This window comes from Sordaria macrospora, chromosome 4, assembly GCF_033870435.1.
Source record: "Sordaria macrospora chromosome 4, complete sequence".
Classification (NCBI taxonomy): Eukaryota; Fungi; Ascomycota; class Sordariomycetes; order Sordariales; family Sordariaceae; genus Sordaria; species Sordaria macrospora.
The window spans coordinates 975,752-991,521 of record NC_089374.1 but is presented as its reverse complement, the minus strand read 5'-3'; the positions used below and the strand labels follow the sequence as shown (position 1 = coordinate 991,521).

Below are 15,770 nucleotides of genomic sequence, written 5' to 3'. Positions count from 1 at the left end.
TTCTCTTGTTTCGGTCATGCATGAGAGAAGAGAAGTACAGCAGTCGTTGCGGGGTTTGGGAATCGCAAATCTGGAAGCTACAAACGAAGGGCCAGCCAGCTATTTTGATTTTGATTTTGATTGTGCCGTGGAGTTCTGCATCATTTCCACAGCTGAGAGAGAAAGCACTCCAAAATTGCACCTCCCTTGCCTTCATGGCTCCTTGTACCTTCTTCTGATGCCTGTCTCTTACAACCTCTTGGTTCCTTCCTCCTTTCACCCTTCTCACGCTCGAGTCCACCGTGACATTCCCGTCGCCCCTTTCTCCCTCCCTTCTCTCTTTCCTCCTTTCTCCCCGTCCTCCATCATCTATTTCCTCACCTATCTTACCTTACTTACTCATCTGTCCAACCCATCCTCACCAGGCTGCACCTCCCCTTCCTCCACCGCCGCCTTATGCGCCCTAGCCACCATCCCATAAGCAGGCAAGTACCGATCCAGCCAAGGAATCAACTCCTTCGCGCCAGGTGTATTTCTCCAATCGCGCATCAAATCACACACAATCGCAAACAGTGACACGACATTCACCCCGGACCTAATCATCGCATCGTTGGAAATCTCCCTGATTTCTTTCGTCGTGGTGCCGGAAGCTTCCAGGTTCGCCCACACGCTGTATCCCTCGGCCCGCAAAGAGCGCGCTAAGAAAGCCGTGCACACGTCCGTCACGATGCCCGCCAGGATGATCTGCGTGCGGTTGGTGGCTTGGATGGCGGACCGGAAGGCGGGGTTGTCCCAGGCGTTTACCTCGCCTTGGCGCTTGATGAGCGGCGCGGACGGGTACATGGTGAGGATCTCGTTAGGGAGGGGGCCGTTGGGACCTATGAGGAGGGAGGGAGGGGATTGTTAGAACTTTGTTAGGAGGGGATGTAAGAAAAGGGGGGGGGGGGGGGGGGGTGGAGGAAAAAGTGGTGGAATGCAGCAGTGAGGACTTTACCGGTCTCGGCGGAGGTGGACATGATGACGGGGATGTCAAAGACGGTGGCGAGGGAGGCGTGGGCTAGCATGCTTTGCTTGTAGAGGGTTGCGTCTGTTCGTGGTGTGATGGGGTGTTAGTGGTTATTGGAGAGGAGAGGGAGAGGAAAAAGAGGGCTTGGGGGTGATAAGGGAAGGGAAGGGAAACACTTACCCCAGTCGCGAGCAAGTTGGTAGAGACCCTCTTGGAGGTCGAGGATGACAAGGACGGAGTTGTTCTTCTCGAGTCGCTCCCATGGGTAGCCTGGACATGTCAGTATGTGCCCACATCACTTGGAGGATAGGTATCTTGGAAACTCACTGTCAGCCATGACACTGCTGGCCAGGAGAGAGGCAGCGGAGAGGAGAGTTGCGACTTGGAACTTCATATTGATCGATATCGTCCCAGTGTTCGTATTAAATGTCGAGATGGGAAGAGATGGAAGTGATGATGGTGTTGCTGCTCTTCTTGGCCTCATCCTTCGAGACCATGCTTCCCTTCTTATACATCCTCAATAGTCCATCACCAGCGAGAACATTGGTAACACAGTCTTCCCCCATGAGCCTTTCAATTCACCGACTCTCATTCTCCGTGCCCAAGTGGCTGTTATCGGGAATCACAACAGATGCTACTCAAGTTTGTCAAGCAATCCCACATCTTTACTCAGCACCTTACATAACCCCCCAATAAAACTATCGACATTGGTGGACTTTTACTCTCGTATTCAACACCACTCATTCCCTGCTCAAAGCTCATGGGAATGATCGTTAAGCGATGTCTAAACATTGGGTAAGAGATGCCCAAGCAACCTCAGGTTGCCGGTAGGAAGCGTTGGGAAGAAGGGGGTCGCCATGACTACCCGATTGGGTAAGGAGCTATGTAAGTCGGAAGCTTTGTCGAGAATCCTTTGGTTGCCCTTTGGTACCCTTTGGCGAAAAGGATGGGACCCTGGGTTACTCAGCGTCTTGGGGCCCTTTGGGGGTGATTGGCTTGGCACGGATTCCAAAGGATTCAGCCCGGGTACTTGTAAGGACTGATTCAGTCTGGACTCAAAGGTACGTACTATTCTATAGAGATGGACTTGGCGAAGCTCAGGTATGTACTGTAGCTCTCATTTTTGACCAAGTCGGGTCGTGACCCGGATATTTAAGGTGTGTTGAAGATCCATCTCAGATGTGTGATTGAGTTTGTAGATCATGTCTCCAGTCAACAGATGCAGATGTGGTTGACGTTGTCGGGGTTGGGATGTGTCTGTCCAGATGCTGGTGGATCCTCCGGGTGTTAGTGTTAGTGGCTTTCGGGATGAACCGACAGGGTTGGCTGATGGTGTACAGCTCTTCAGGCCAGAACAGGATGTCGGACTGTCTCTTGTGCCTTAATCACAAATGAATCTTCATATTCCTCCAAGATCAGTTTGGCGATTCAAAACAACCACATTGGGACATCTCTTCAAAAGCGAACATACTGGAGCGAGGGAATAAGGTTGCCGCTGTTAACATGTGCTACAAGTAGTACTAACAAGCAGCAGCCCCTGAAAGTCGAGGTGCCAAGCCTGAAGTCATTGAGCAAGCAGCTCAGGATGATGTCATTGCCCAGAAGTCTGGCCAGCCGCTTGCCGTGTCGCTGTTTCTCTTTCTCCTGTCATTGACACTGCACAGAAAACAGGAATTCGATCTCCAGGCGCTTGAGCAGACTCGGCAGTGACACGACCGATCAAGAAACCAATCGAACGGCATTTGAATTTGCAGTCATCAGGGCAACACATCCTTCTAGAAAATCGACTAGCACGACCATCTCCATCACAGCTACCTAAACCTACCTACTCGAGCGATCCTCAGCCAAACACCAAGACTTCACCCAGCACACACTTGGCAATTCATGCCGGAGAAAACATGTTCTGTCACCGGTAACCCGTTACCCAGTCCAACAACGTAACAGGTGGTGCACTTGACGTAAAGCCTCTTACATGCGTCACAGTCGCTGGTGGTACCATTAACGGGTCATATAATAGCAACCCCCCCTAAAGAGCAAGACGCGTCCCATACTAGAATACTTCCAAGCATCGCGACCACCATAACGAGCATCTTCCTTGAAGAGAGACAACTCTCGGGCCCAAGCCCTCTCACATCACAACACGATGGCGACCGCTTTCGAAACGCAACCACTGGCTGCGACAACCTCAGATACCTCAGACCCGATCCCCGTCAAGCTCGAAACAACCACAAGTCCGTCTGGCGCCCATGTTACCGTCATTCGCGACGCCAAGGGCAACCTCATATACCCTTCCCACGTTCCCCCGGAAACCCAGTCGCCGAGCATCTCGCCAGTAGCGCCACCCAAGTCGCATCAACAAGAGCGTCATCATCAGCATCATCATCATCATCATCATCGTCATCATCATCATCATCCTCATCAAGAGACTCCGATAGACCAAGTCCCCGAATCACCACGATTGCGCAAAACCAATACCGAACCCCTCAAGCGACCCGCGACCAAAAAGTGGCAGACCGAGGCAGCGACACGAGCCAATAGACAAGACTCCTTCCTCGTACCGCCTATACAACGGTCTGGTACAAATACTTCGCAGTTCAACCGCGCAATGTGGGATCCTAGGGCACCTCTACACGCCTTTGACAACGACTCGGATTCCAGTAGCGAGTCGTCGGAGGAGGAAGAGGGACATCGCCATGGCCATGGGCACAAGAAGCACCTCTTCCGAAGGAAAGGCGATACCAAGCAAAAGGAACACCATGAAAACCACTTTGGGAAGTTCAATGTCGGGAATGAACACTACAGGACAAAGGGCAGGTTCAACAAGCGTGATGGCCGCCTTAGCATCTCGGTCAACGACATGAGCAGTACGGGATACCTGGCAAAAGCCCTGGGAATGGCAGTAAAGAAGGTGATACCGGCAAGGGGCGAGATCTCTAACAAGAATGCCGAGCAAGTCAGGAAGCCGTCCGTCGTGTCGCGACTCTCCACGGCCTCTACCACTGCCGGCCCAGACAAGATTTCCTGCCCAAAGCTGAACATCGTCATCATGGTCATCGGTTCTCGCGGCGATGCCCAACCTTTCCTCAAGATCGGCAAGGTTCTGAAAGAGCAATACGGCCATCGCGTACGCATTGCTACACATCCTGCCTTTCGCGACTTTGTCGAAAAGGACTCTGGCCTCGAGTTCTTTTCCGTCGGAGGTGACCCAGCAGAGCTCATGAGCTTCATGGTCAAGAACCCCGGTATGATCCCGACTTTGGAATCAGTAAAAGCTGGCGACATCGGGAAACGTCGCGCCGCCATGGCTGGCATGTTTGAGGGCTTCTGGCGAGCCTGCATCAACGCCACCGATGATGAGCGGGATGTTCGCAACCTCAAGATGATGGGTCGCATGGACCCCTTTGTAGCCGATGCTATCATTGCCAACCCGCCCAGCTTCGCCCATATCCACTGCGCCGAGGCGCTGGGTATTCCCGTCCATTTGATGTTTACTTTTCCCTATACCCCCACCCAAGCGTTCCCCCATCCACTTGCCAGCATCAAGAAGTCCAATGTCGACCCCGGCTATACGAACTGGATCTCCTACCCTTTAGTAGAGATGATGGTCTGGCAAGGTCTCGGCGACTTGGTCAATGACTTCCGCGTCAAGACACTCGGTCTCGATCCCGTTTCCACCCTCTGGGCTCCCGGCGCCACCTACCGTCTACACGTTCCATTCAGCTACCTCTGGAGTCCCGGCCTCGTTGCCAAACCCGAGGACTGGGGTGACGAGATTGACGTATCCGGCTTTGTCTTCCTCGAACTGGCTTCCACCTTCAAGCCTCCCGATGACCTAGTCAAGTTCCTCGAAGCCGGCGAGGCTCCAATCTACATCGGTTTCGGATCCATCGTCGTCGACGACGCAGATAGGTTCACGCAGATGATCTTCGACGCCGTCAAACAAGCCGGTGTGCGCGCCCTCGTCTCCAAAGGCTGGGGTGGTTTAGGCGGCGACAGTCTCGACGTTCCCGAGAATATTCACATGCTCGACAACACACCCCACGACTGGCTCTTCCCCCGAGTTCGCGCTTGTGTAATCCACGGTGGTGCAGGCACCACTGCTATTGCGCTCAAGTGCGGCAAGCCGACTATGATCGTCCCCTTCTTCGGTGACCAGCACTTCTGGGGGTCCATGGTGAGTAACTCCAAGGCTGGCCCGGAACCGGTGCCGTACAAGAGCCTTACGGCAGAAAAGCTGGCCGAGGGAATCCAGTACTGCCTTACCGAGGAGGCTGTGAAAGCCGTGGAGGAAATTGCGCAACGTATCAGCGAGGAAGGTGATGGAGCTGAGAACGCTTGCAAGGCTTTCCACAGGGGCTTGATGCTCCAGGGCGATAGGTCGATGCGATGCTCTATTTTGAGAGATAAGACGGCGGTGTGGCATGTCAAGGGAAGTCCGACTGGGTTGAAGCTGAGTGCTATGGCTGCGGACCTGGCTGTCGAGAAGAGACTCACCTCGTGGAAGAACTTGAGGCTGCTTCGACATGTCGAATGGAATGACTTTGAGGGACCTGGTGAGCCGGTGACAGGCGTAGCGGGCACGGTTGTGTCGACGGTGGGCGATGTATTCTCGGGTATTGGTGGAGTGCCGATTAGGCTGGGCAAGAAGGCCAAGCAGAGAAAGGTCAAGAAGCAGGAGAGGAGAGAAAGACGGGAGAAAAAGTTGAAGGCACGAGAGGAGGCTAGGTCGGAAGAGAAGGGGAAGGGGAAGGAGAATGGCAACTCGGCAGTCAATGGTGAGAAGACGGAAAAGCCGTCCGAGCAACAGGATGGAGCCCTCCAGAAAGTCGAAACCAAGGACCACGCCGCCGCCGCCGCCAACGATAACAAGAAGTCTGATGCTGAATCAAGCGACACAAAACCAGACGACGCCACCGCCGTCGAAAAGTCCAACTCCAACGAGACCACCCCCGAATCAGGCCGTTCCATCCCCAACATCACCACAACCACCACCAACGCCATCTACAACACCCGTCCCCGCCTCGAAACTCCATCCCCGTTATCATCCTCCCCCTCCCCGTCCCCAGGGGCATCTCCCGTTCTGGCACCCATCCGCCCCGCCCCCGACCACCGCACCGACACAAACCTAACCAACCAAACCACCACCACCAACGGTGGCGAGTCCACCACCGACCCAGCCGAAGTAGCCGAGGAAGTCGTGCACGAGATCGGTCAGGGAGCGATCAAGTCTATCTCTGCCATCGCCCGCGCCCCCGTCGATCTATCCATCGCTCTCGCCCAGGGCTTTCACAACGCGCCCCGGCTTTACGGCGACGACACCGTCCGCCGCCCCACGCGTGTGACGGGGATCAAGTCCGGGTTAAAAGCCGCAGGCCACGAGTTCGTGTTTGGCATCTACGATGGCTGGACAGGGCTAGTGAGGTTGCCGTATCGCGGGTTTAAAGAAGGGGCTGGAATGGGTGGTGGTAAACCCTCTTCTTCTACCGCTTCCGGGTCCGGAAACACCGATCAAGCAGGCGGGGTAGAAGTCGCAACAACAACAACGACGGGTGGACCAGCTCCAACAGGCCGCATGATCGGTCTCGTCAAGGGCGTAGGTATGGGGCTTACGGGCTTCGTGCTGAAGGATATCTCGGCTATCATTGGGCCCATTGGGTACACGCTCAAGGGCGTGGTCAAGCAGGCTCAGCGAGGAAGGGGACCGGGGAAGTATATCCGCAGAGCAAGGATCGTGCAGGGCGCGAGGGAACTCGAGGCCGTTAGCCCTGAAGAGAGAAAAAGAAGAATGGAGGAGGTGGTGGAGGGGTGGAAGGTACTGAGGGAGTTGTGGGAAGCGTTGCAGGATGTTGAGAGTGGGGATAAGGGGAGGAGGAAAAAGATGAAGAAGAAGGCAGAGAAGAAACAGGCGAAGAAGCAGCAGCAGGCTATGACGAACGGGAAGGGAGCAGTCAATGGAGGAGCGGTGGTAGATGGGGGGGTTATTAATGGCGTTAATAATGACGTTAATGGTGTAAAGGAGAACGAAAAGAAGGATACAAGGGGTGGTTCCGTGGAAAGAAAAAGGGAACGAAAGAGGTGGTTGAAGGTAAGGGGATTAGGAAGGAGGAGGAGGGTGGCGGTGCAGGGGGAGGCGTTTGAGAGCGTGGAGATGGCGAGGAAGGCTTTGGAGGAGTTGAGGGCTTCTTCTTCGTGATCTCTCTGTCACTGTGTGGCAGACCTCTCTCTGGTAATATTTGTAGTTTGGATGGGTGTTATTGTTTTGTTTTTGTTGGCATTAGATGGGGAGATAGATACACCAGGCAGGAGTCGGAGTTAGGCGCAAGCGGCACAAGCGGGCTATATTATACCCACGCACACGAGTAGTAATAATATAGGTAGCAATATTAATAATGGTATTGTAATTGCAAACACTTATACTTTGAGAGTATTCAGATCCATTGAGCTGCTTTGAAAGGCTTTAAAGGCTTCCAAGGGTTTCCTTCTTTCCAAGTCAAGTCGAAAGATGGACGAGGGTTAGGGTTCACATCCAAATAACCCCCTGAACCTGCGTTACCCCACTGAAACGTAACCGCTGTGGACTCGAACGGCCGCGACCTGACAGCTCGACCACCTTGACAACCTTCCGTCTGGGGATAGCTTCAGACTTCCCAAAACCACCACAAGCGAACAACCAACATCCAACAAACAGCAGACTTGGGGAACCGCACCACAAGCTGCCCGCCACGACACGACTTACATACCTAATGCCTAATTCCTTGTTTCTAATGGCGCTTGTAATAATCTAGTTCTCCTTCGCTTTCAATCGCAAGCTCGAACCACCTGTTCATCCCCCCCCAATTCGGAAGCTCGAATAGATTTGACCTACCGCCCGCGCATTCATTCACCAACTATCACGACTTCGACAATCAACTTCCACACCTACTATCCCGACATAACACCGCGACGTTAAACCCACCAAAATGGCAAACCACCCAATCCCCGACCTCTCCACCCTCCTCTCCTCTTCCCAAATCTTCTCCTCCGCCTACCCCCTCCCGCACATCCGCGCCATCCACAAGGCCCTCCATGCCGAGATCGACGACAAGCAGTCGCGCCTGCGCACCCAGGTTGGCGGCTCCTACCGCGAGCTGCTGGGCACCGCCGACACCATCGTGCAGATGCGGGGGGACATGGAGTCGGTGCAGCTCACGTTGGGGCGCATGGGTTCCAAGTGCGGCAGGCAGGTGGTGAAGGAGAAGATGGATGGACTTAAAAGCTGGGAGGAGGCTGATGGGGTTGCTACCATGAGGAGAAGAGAGGCGGCGAGGGTGAAGATATTGGAGGGGTGCGTGTTGGGGGTGCAGAAGTTGTTGAGACGGGAGGAGAAGAAAGTTAGGGGGGATAATCATAAGAGGAGAGGCGGGAAGGTGGCAGAGGAGAAAGAAGTGATGGCCATGTCCAAGGGGGACAAACTGCTGCTTGCGACCAAGGTTTGCGTGCTGGGGAAATTGTTGGTCAAGACTCTTGAGCGGGAGGGGGGGATTCACCATGACGAGGCATTGAGGACGGCGGTCATGTCGGCTAATCGATCGTTGGTCGTCCTCCGCGATAGACTCCTCCGATGCATCGACAGCGTTTTGGTCAGCGTCAACGAGAAACTCACGCCGCGCAGTGATCTCCTCAAGGCGTTGAGCGCGTATGGTCTGCACACCGGCTCCGGGGCGCGGGATACCCTTCGGTATTTTCTCCGAGTCAGGGGGAACGCACTGGCCATGTCCATCGGAAACTGGGAGGGACAACAGCAGCCATCATTGCCAGCATCAGCGGCGGTTCGAACACCCAAGGACATCCTCAGACGACTTAACCTGTACGCCAAAACGCTGCAAGACGTGCAAGCCCTGACGCCCAGCAAGCTCGCGGACGCGCTCGCAGGACTAAAGAAGAAGGCGCTTTTGGCGGATGACGCCCTCCGCGCCATTGAGGGGTTGAGGCTGGACATCTACTCGCGCTGGTGCGGCGACGAAATCCGGTACTACACGCCCTTCATCCAGCACGACGATTTACAGCCTCAAGACGTCAACGGCCTGTTGTTCGAATGGGCCCCCGTGCACCGCGACATTTTTATCGATGACCTCGGCAAGACGGTAAAATCCATGGGCGAGCTCAAGGCCATTGTCGATTTGCGGACTTCGGTCCTCCGCCTTTGGATCGCCGAGAGCTCGCGCGTTCGGTACGATTACAGCCCGGATGATGACGGCGAGAAAGACGATGGCGACATACGGGAAAGCACCTCCATGTTCAACCAACTCCGCTCCACAATCAACGACCATTTATTGTCGGTAATCGACACCAAAGTCCACAAGCTCCGCCTTGTCGGCTCCGAGGCCTCCGCCGCACTGGCCGCCTGGCGCGAGGGAACCACAGACACGCACCTCTCCCTCTGGGACCCGTCCACCTTTTCGGGCATCGACCTCACCGTCCCCTCCGGTTCTAGCACCGGTGGTAATGGCGGTGGAGGTGCCGCCGCCCAATTCGCCACCGAAGTGATCTCCCGCCTCTACGGCCGCAACGACGCCGTCTCCAAAGCCGTGGCCTCGTATAAGTCGTGGTTCCACGTAATCGACGACGTCGGGTCCGTAGTCGAGCAGCTCCGCCGCCAACGCTGGGAAAACGACGGCCTCGATGATGATGACGACGAGCAGGACATGATGATGGTGGAAGACGAAGAGACGATCGAGCAGCGCCAGCAGCTTCTCTCTCGAGAAGATCCCGAACGATTGACTAGCCACCTAAGCGATTCCTTGGTCAAGGCGTTCGCTGCGCTGGACGAGCATCTGACGGATCTCTGGGACAAGAAAAAGCAGCAAAAGGAGGTGGCAGGGCCGAATAATAACGGGCAGGTTGCCATGTATTTGCTGAGGCTGCTGCGCGACATTCGCAGCCGCTTGCCGGAGCAGCAGCAGCATGGCCATGACGAGGGCAAGGGAATTAGAAAGTTTGGGCTGCGGACTATTCCCTCTCTGCACTCGTTGCTTGCCAAGACCGTGCTGGTTAGTCCCGTCGATGAGTTCGTCACTGTCGCGCTAGCCCGAAAGAGCGTGGTCGGCCGAGGGCTGTGGGAAGGAAGTCCCGAGTTGCCTACTTCGCCGTCACCAGGCATGTTCCGGTTCCTGCGAAACTTGTCGGCGGCGATGGCGGATGCGGGAGCGGACTTGTGGAGTCCGGCGGCGGTGAGGGAGCTGAAGAAGGAGGTGAGAGGGGAAGTGTGTAGGGTTTGGTTGGAGGCTGCTAGGGGAGTGTTGAGTGAGGTGGAAGAGGCGGCGAAGGAGAGCAGTGAAGTGAAAGTGGAGGTGGAGGGGGAGAAGAAGGAGGCTGAGGGCGAGGGTGAGAAGAAGGATGACAAGGGCGGGGAACTTGGGGAAGAAGAAGGTGGCGAGAGCGATAAGGGCGCGGAAGGGGAGGAAGAGAAAGAAACAAAGCAAGACACCGAGGAAGCCAAGCCAGAAGAAGATGACAAATCTTCAGAACAGCAAGCCAAAGCAGAAGCTAAAGCCCTCATAAGACAAGAAGACGACGAAAAAGCCAGCCAACAGCGCCGCGACCTCTTCGTCCAATGGCTCTTGGACATCATCTACCTCGGCATCTTCCTCGACGGCAGAAACGGCGATTTCAACGAGATCGCCAACACCGTCTTTCAGCACTCTGGTCTGGCCCCGGGGGATAAGGGGAGGCTGGTCAAGGCGGCGCAGGAGTACTATAAGAGGACGCAGTTGTTGTTTGGGTTGTTGACATAAGTCTTCGTCTTTCGCCAAGCAGGGGAGAGATGCAGTACAGGCACCAAGGTACTATGCACAAAAGCTTGATAACTTTTGGAGTGTGCGCTGGATATTTATTCTATTACGTACCAGCCTTATTAGACCCTTCAGAATCATTGTACCCTTTCCGAATCCTAAGCCGACATGCACTCACTACCTTGCTACCTCTATACAGAATAAGGGGGTATCATAACAATATGTCTAAACAGATAACCATCAGAATCCCAACACCAAACCCCCTTCACATTTTTGCAACAAAAACGCCGTTCGAACACTAACTCCATAACATCCCATGTCCCAAGGCCTAGCAAGACCCATCCATCATTTCCCAGTAGACCGCCGCCATTCCTAGGGACTACTCACCAGTAAAGTGTCTTCATCCATCGCATCCCCATCCCCATCCTCCATCATAAAACCGGTGGTAGCCTCCACGGCATCCACAAACGCCCTCAACGACGCCGCGCTCCTCTCAAGCGTCTGCCTCCCCATCTTCTCCGCAGCCGTCATCATCATCATCATCGCCGCCGCCCCTCCTCCCTTGCCGTTTCCCCCCTTCTTAATCTTCCTCTCCCGCTCCTCAATCCCCCTCTCGACCTCGGACCTCAGCTCACAACAATAATCCACTGATCCAGATTGAAACAGACACCACGCCATGCTCTCCAGCACCAAGCCAAACTTGGCATTATCCTCCACGCCGACCGTCTTGGCGGGAAAAGGCAGGAAGCACTCTCTAAGCATCGTCTGGCTGATGGCGTGCTCGGCGTCCGCTTCCGGGTCGACGTCCTCGGGGTTCGGGGCGCTGCGCGGCGTGAACGATTGCGCTAGGTACCGGAAGAGGGAGACGTAGATGAAGCGTGGTAAGACGGTTTCATTATGATCTGGTGAGAGAAAGAGCTCGAAACAGGGGAGGGGCAGGGATTTGAGCCGCGAGGTGAAGAGGTCGTAGAGATCTTGCGTCTTGCAGCCGAGAATGTCGGACGAAAGGTAGAAGGCGCAGCCGGAGACGAGACGGAAGAGACGCAGGCGGAGAAGGATCGAGTCGGCTAGGCCGTCGGTTATGCGGAAGGGGTTGGGCGAGGTGGTGGGGGAGACGTCGAAAGCCTTTCCGGGTCGTCGGGAGAAAGGGGTGGATTTTGTTGTTCGGGCTTTGTTGGCTCGTCGGCCGGTTCCTGTTCGGGCGGCGGCGGCGGAGGAAAGGCGAGGAGTGGTAAACGTGTCTGCTTTCTCGTCGTCGTCATCGTCGGTGACTGGGTCGTCGAAATCATCGAGGTAATCACCGAATTGGTCCTTTTCTAGGTCGACGGCGGCGGCCATTTCAGAGTGTTTCCGCTTGTTGCTTTTGTCTTTGTGGAGAACTGTCTCCTTGTTGAACACCTCCTTGTAATACGTATTGTCCGCGGCGTTTTCGTCGTCCGCAAACGCAAACAGTGCTCTGATAACCTCGTGTAGCACCCTTTTTCTATCCCGTCGTAGGTCATCCACGTATTGAACAAACAGACTCTGTTGCAGCAAAGGGTACTGGCACTTAGCCTCGGACTCGCAGCCACTGTTGTTGTTGTTGTTGTTGCTGATTTCCGCCCGGAAGTTGGCCTCGTCCTGCGCAAGCCGCTCATCCCAGTCCTTCTCCAGGCACTCAATCATGAAATCCAGCCACTCCTTCCAGTGCACCCAACGGTGCGGATGTGTGGTGCTGCACCGGAACGCCCAGCCCAAGACGGACCAGAAATCGGACGATCTCCTCCATATGCTGTGGTCGTTTCCAGACCACTTGCTCTCTATATTATCCGCCTCGTCAAAAATGCCGATACTGCCACCGCCATCGCTTTCGCCGGGGCTGTTGAAATCTCGTGAGCTTCTCCGGGCCCATCGACCACTGTTGTGCCCTTGTCTGAAAGAAAATGCCGATCGGAAGTCGGAGTTTATGGGCCCGACCTTGTTGAGGAGGGTACGGAGGTATTCTCGGGATTCGGCAGCGATGTCGAGGTTGGCTTGCTCGGGAGCGCGGGATGTATATGCCGGATGGATTGTCAGGGTGCCGAGAAGGGCGAGCTGGGCAGGAGGAGGTACTCGGACAGGTTTGTTTGTTTGTTGCCTTTCACCGGCATCGCTGAGAAGACTTCCGAGCAGCTCTATTGCGGGTAGGTACATCTGCTCCTCGAGATGGATCTGACATGACTGCTTGAGTACGTGGGGAATTTCTCGGGATTTGTAGTACTTTGGTTTTTGATCGTCTTCGTGGTCGGGACTTGTGATGTTGGTGGTATCGGCGGCAGTGTTCGGGGAGTTGGCGGCTGTGTGGAAAGAGGCCGGCGTCGATGTGCCATCGAGGCCTGTAAGCGCCGATGAGGCCGCCATGGCGTAAAGATGGATCGGGCCTCCCTTTCTTGTAATAATGACAGGTGGCAAAGGTTAGGGAGAAAAGATAAAAGTTGTAAAACAAAGTAGGAAATGAAAAGACGCGCTTGATTTGGTCTGTGGTGCAAACGGACGCGACGACAGCGGGGCTTCCAGATTCACTAAAATGCGCAGTCACGGGATGAAGTATAGAGGTTGGCCGGTACCTTGGGCCTGTAACCCGATTGAGTTAGCGGCAAAGCTTAACCTTGCTAGTGGGTCTTTATTGTCAAAGCTCTATTCACCTTGTCTTTACCTTGTCTTCACCCTTGGGCCTCATGATATTCCGATAAAGAACATATAATTACTTCAGATTCTTCTCACAAGTCTTAGTAGACTGATGTTTGTGACACAGCGATATCGGACCATTTTGGAGTAGTCCCTACACATCACCCTACTTTACCATCTAACGTCCAAGTTGAGTACAACAGTCTAAACTATCTTCTGGAGCTTGCACTCTTTTTCCTTGTTGTTTTGCAGTAGAACTACACTATCATAACTCTGTCCTGAGTTTGACCGTTGTCAAGAGGTCTCTGTGCTCCCTCAGAGGTATCTGTGTTCCCTCTTTTGTCATGCGCCAAAACTCATAGACTCACAGAAGGGCTGGCCAGATGACTGGCACATCCAAAACTCCCCTCCGTCTTTTGTCACGATGCATGGATGCCCACGGCAAATAAAGCGTCCTGCATCAGCGCTTCTTGTTGCCCAAGTTCCCAGTAGGATCCCACGCCTTGGGCTGCCACTCCCCACTGGGGTTAGTAGCCTGAGCCTGCTTCCATGGATCAATACCCTTCTTCTTCTTCAGCTGCTTTTGCTCCTTCATCATTTGATCCCATGTGCTTTCCCTCGCTCCAGCTGTCTGGTCTGCTGGCGTCGCATGTGCCGCGGTGGAGCTCGTCCCGGAATCCGTAGCAGTCTTCGCGGCCGCTTGAGTAGCAGTCTCCGTAGCAGTCGCCCTAATATTCTCCTGCTCTTCCTTCGCAGCCTGTTTCGGCTCCTCACTCCCAAAGACAGCCTGATTGCTGACACCACTCGTCTCGACATCGCTCACAACCCCTCCACCTGTCCCTTCCGTATAGGGACTGCTTTTCTTCATACCCTCGCCCACCAGAGGCGGAACCGGCTGCCCATATTCCTCGCCTGGCTTTCCAATGGTCCTGGTTGCTGATGGTTGTTCACCTGGCGATGAATCCGGAATGTACTTTGCCTTGGCTTCCCATCTCTCATCCGCCATCTTGGCCAGTACTTTGATCCTCTCCTGCCGCGCCACTTCGGCCTCCTGTTCCTCTATCGTCGGCGGCTCATCCCGCGTATATCGAAGCCATTGGTGCCAGGAAGGGGGAACGGCAACGTCACTGAAGTGGGTGCTGCGACCGCCTGGGTACTGGACTATTCGGCGCCAGCGGATGGTGGAGCGGGTGGGGCGGAACTGATAGTAGGCATTGCCGGCTAGGTCGAGGCCTGTCTCGGGGGTTAGTCATTGTAGAAGTGAAGATGAAGAAAGGGGTTGGGTGAGAGAGAGATGGTGATGAGAAAAGGAGATATCAGAGTTGGGAAAGGTAAATGATATGTAAATGAAGGACTTCTTGGCCTGAGGATCCCCCAAGGATCAAAGCGCGTATGTGATCGGATCTACGGCGTTTTACGGTGTGACCGGGAGAGCAAGGGTCACGAGGGGGGGGGAACGGGATGATCAGTCATTTGTTTGTTCTCTCAGTTTTGTCCTTACCGACGAGCAGCTTGTTACGCCATGGGAACTTGATGGCTTTCCACTTGTACCATGCCCGCTTCAGGGGGGAGAGGGATTTGAGGTTGAGCGACATGAGATTGCCGGCCCGTCGATCTGTAGATGCGGCGCCCTATCGAGTGATGTACACGGGATGAGATAAGGGTGAGACCGTGAGAGTGAGGAGTGAGAGACTGAGTCGGTCACCGTTGGAGGGAACTCGCGGACCGTTGAGCCGTTGATATCAGATCATGGGTGGTGGAAATTGGGGTGAATCTCGAATTCCACTTGTGTGAGTGACGTCGGCTCCGAGAAGTGACCAGTGTGCCGCGCCAGTACTGTGTAGGTGACGAGTCCAGTGACGGCGACGGCGCTACGGAAGGACCCGTCCGTCACCCGCGCTGCACAACGGCCGGGATTAAACCCAGCCACAAGACATGCCCTGGGAAAGCGCATGGCATCAAGCCACGTGTAAACCTCTGCAGCAGCGCGTCACATTTGTGGCTGGTGCATGGTTTATGTCGGGTGTGATTGCTCTGCACTAACATTCCCTGTTGCTGAAGCGGGGTTGCTAACAATCGCAGCGCCCGGCAGAGTGGGCTAGTGGAGGTATCGCAATTAGTGACCCCGCTGGCGTCCCCTGTAGCACCCTGTCAAGCCTGTGCCAAACCTGTGGACAATAGTGGAATGCTAATTTACAGGTTATGAATCGTCCGAGTCGTGGTGATTGACGATTGTTGCTCTGGACTATTGCAACGCCCTGGACCTCACTGCCTGCCTTCCACTTCTTCCTTGCCAGAGGGAACCTGCCAGCCAACACAAATCTCCCTCAAAAGAGAGGATCCCAATCAATCTCTGGTCAGATTAGACG

The 15,770-nt window shown here is 54.8% G+C and overlaps 5 protein-coding genes across 5 annotated transcripts; 2 read left to right on the top strand and 3 right to left on the bottom strand.

Annotated features, from left to right (window-relative positions):
• Positions 1-38: 38 nt before the first annotated feature.
• Positions 39-2,011, bottom strand: SMAC4_06694 (uncharacterized protein). Its single transcript, XM_003347813.2, has 4 exons — positions 1,313-2,011; positions 1,166-1,255; positions 974-1,066; positions 39-857 (listed from the first exon to the last, which is right to left on the bottom strand). Exons 1-4 carry the CDS (start codon positions 1,467-1,469, stop codon positions 379-381), a joined length of 819 nt encoding a protein of 272 aa, XP_003347861.2. The 5' UTR covers positions 1,470-2,011; the 3' UTR covers positions 39-378.
• A 916-nt stretch (positions 2,012-2,927) lies between these two features.
• Positions 2,928-7,178, top strand: SMAC4_06693 (uncharacterized protein; the record flags this gene model as incomplete). Its single annotated transcript, XM_003347812.2, has 1 exon — positions 2,928-7,178. Exon 1 carries the CDS (start codon positions 3,129-3,131, stop codon positions 7,176-7,178), a length of 4,050 nt encoding a protein of 1,349 aa, XP_003347860.1. The 5' UTR covers positions 2,928-3,128.
• Positions 7,179-7,259: 81 nt separating this feature from the next.
• Positions 7,260-10,976, top strand: SMAC4_06692 (uncharacterized protein). The gene has a single exon (XM_003347811.2). It carries the CDS (start codon positions 7,945-7,947, stop codon positions 10,756-10,758), a length of 2,814 nt encoding a protein of 937 aa, XP_003347859.1. The 5' UTR covers positions 7,260-7,944; the 3' UTR covers positions 10,759-10,976.
• A 41-nt stretch (positions 10,977-11,017) lies between these two features.
• SMAC4_06691 (uncharacterized protein) lies at positions 11,018-13,273 on the bottom strand. Its single transcript, XM_003347810.2, has one exon. It carries the CDS (start codon positions 13,132-13,134, stop codon positions 11,128-11,130), a length of 2,007 nt encoding a protein of 668 aa, XP_003347858.1. The 5' UTR covers positions 13,135-13,273; the 3' UTR covers positions 11,018-11,127.
• Positions 13,274-13,627: 354 nt separating this feature from the next.
• Positions 13,628-15,259, bottom strand: SMAC4_06690 (uncharacterized protein). Its single transcript, XM_003347809.2, has 2 exons — positions 14,903-15,259; positions 13,628-14,634 (listed from the first exon to the last, which is right to left on the bottom strand). The coding sequence occupies exons 1-2, from the start codon at positions 14,994-14,996 to the stop codon at positions 13,862-13,864; spliced, it is 867 nt and encodes a 288-aa protein (XP_003347857.1). The 5' UTR covers positions 14,997-15,259; the 3' UTR covers positions 13,628-13,861.
• Between the last annotated feature and the right edge of the window lie 511 nt (positions 15,260-15,770).

Excerpts from the sequence above, each read along its gene's own strand:
- SMAC4_06694 (XM_003347813.2), bottom strand. The coding sequence starts at position 1,469 with ATGAGGCCAAGAAGAGCAGCAACACCATCATCACTTCCATCTCTTCCC. Across the intron at positions 1,256-1,312 it reads CAGCAGTGTCATGGCTGACA|GCTACCCATGGGAGCGACTC; the intron begins GTGAGTTTCCAA and ends TGACATGTCCAG. Across the intron at positions 1,067-1,165 it reads CCAACTTGCTCGCGACTGGG|ACGCAACCCTCTACAAGCAA; the intron begins GTAAGTGTTTCC and ends CACCACGAACAG.
- SMAC4_06692 (XM_003347811.2), top strand. The coding sequence starts at position 7,945 with ATGGCAAACCACCCAATCCCCGACCTCTCCACCCTCCTCTCCTCTTCC.
- SMAC4_06691 (XM_003347810.2), bottom strand. The coding sequence starts at position 13,134 with ATGGCGGCCTCATCGGCGCTTACAGGCCTCGATGGCACATCGACGCCG.
- SMAC4_06690 (XM_003347809.2), bottom strand. The coding sequence starts at position 14,996 with ATGTCGCTCAACCTCAAATCCCTCTCCCCCCTGAAGCGGGCATGGTAC. Across the intron at positions 14,635-14,902 it reads GCGTAACAAGCTGCTCGTCG|GCCTCGACCTAGCCGGCAAT; the intron begins GTAAGGACAAAA and ends CCCCCGAGACAG.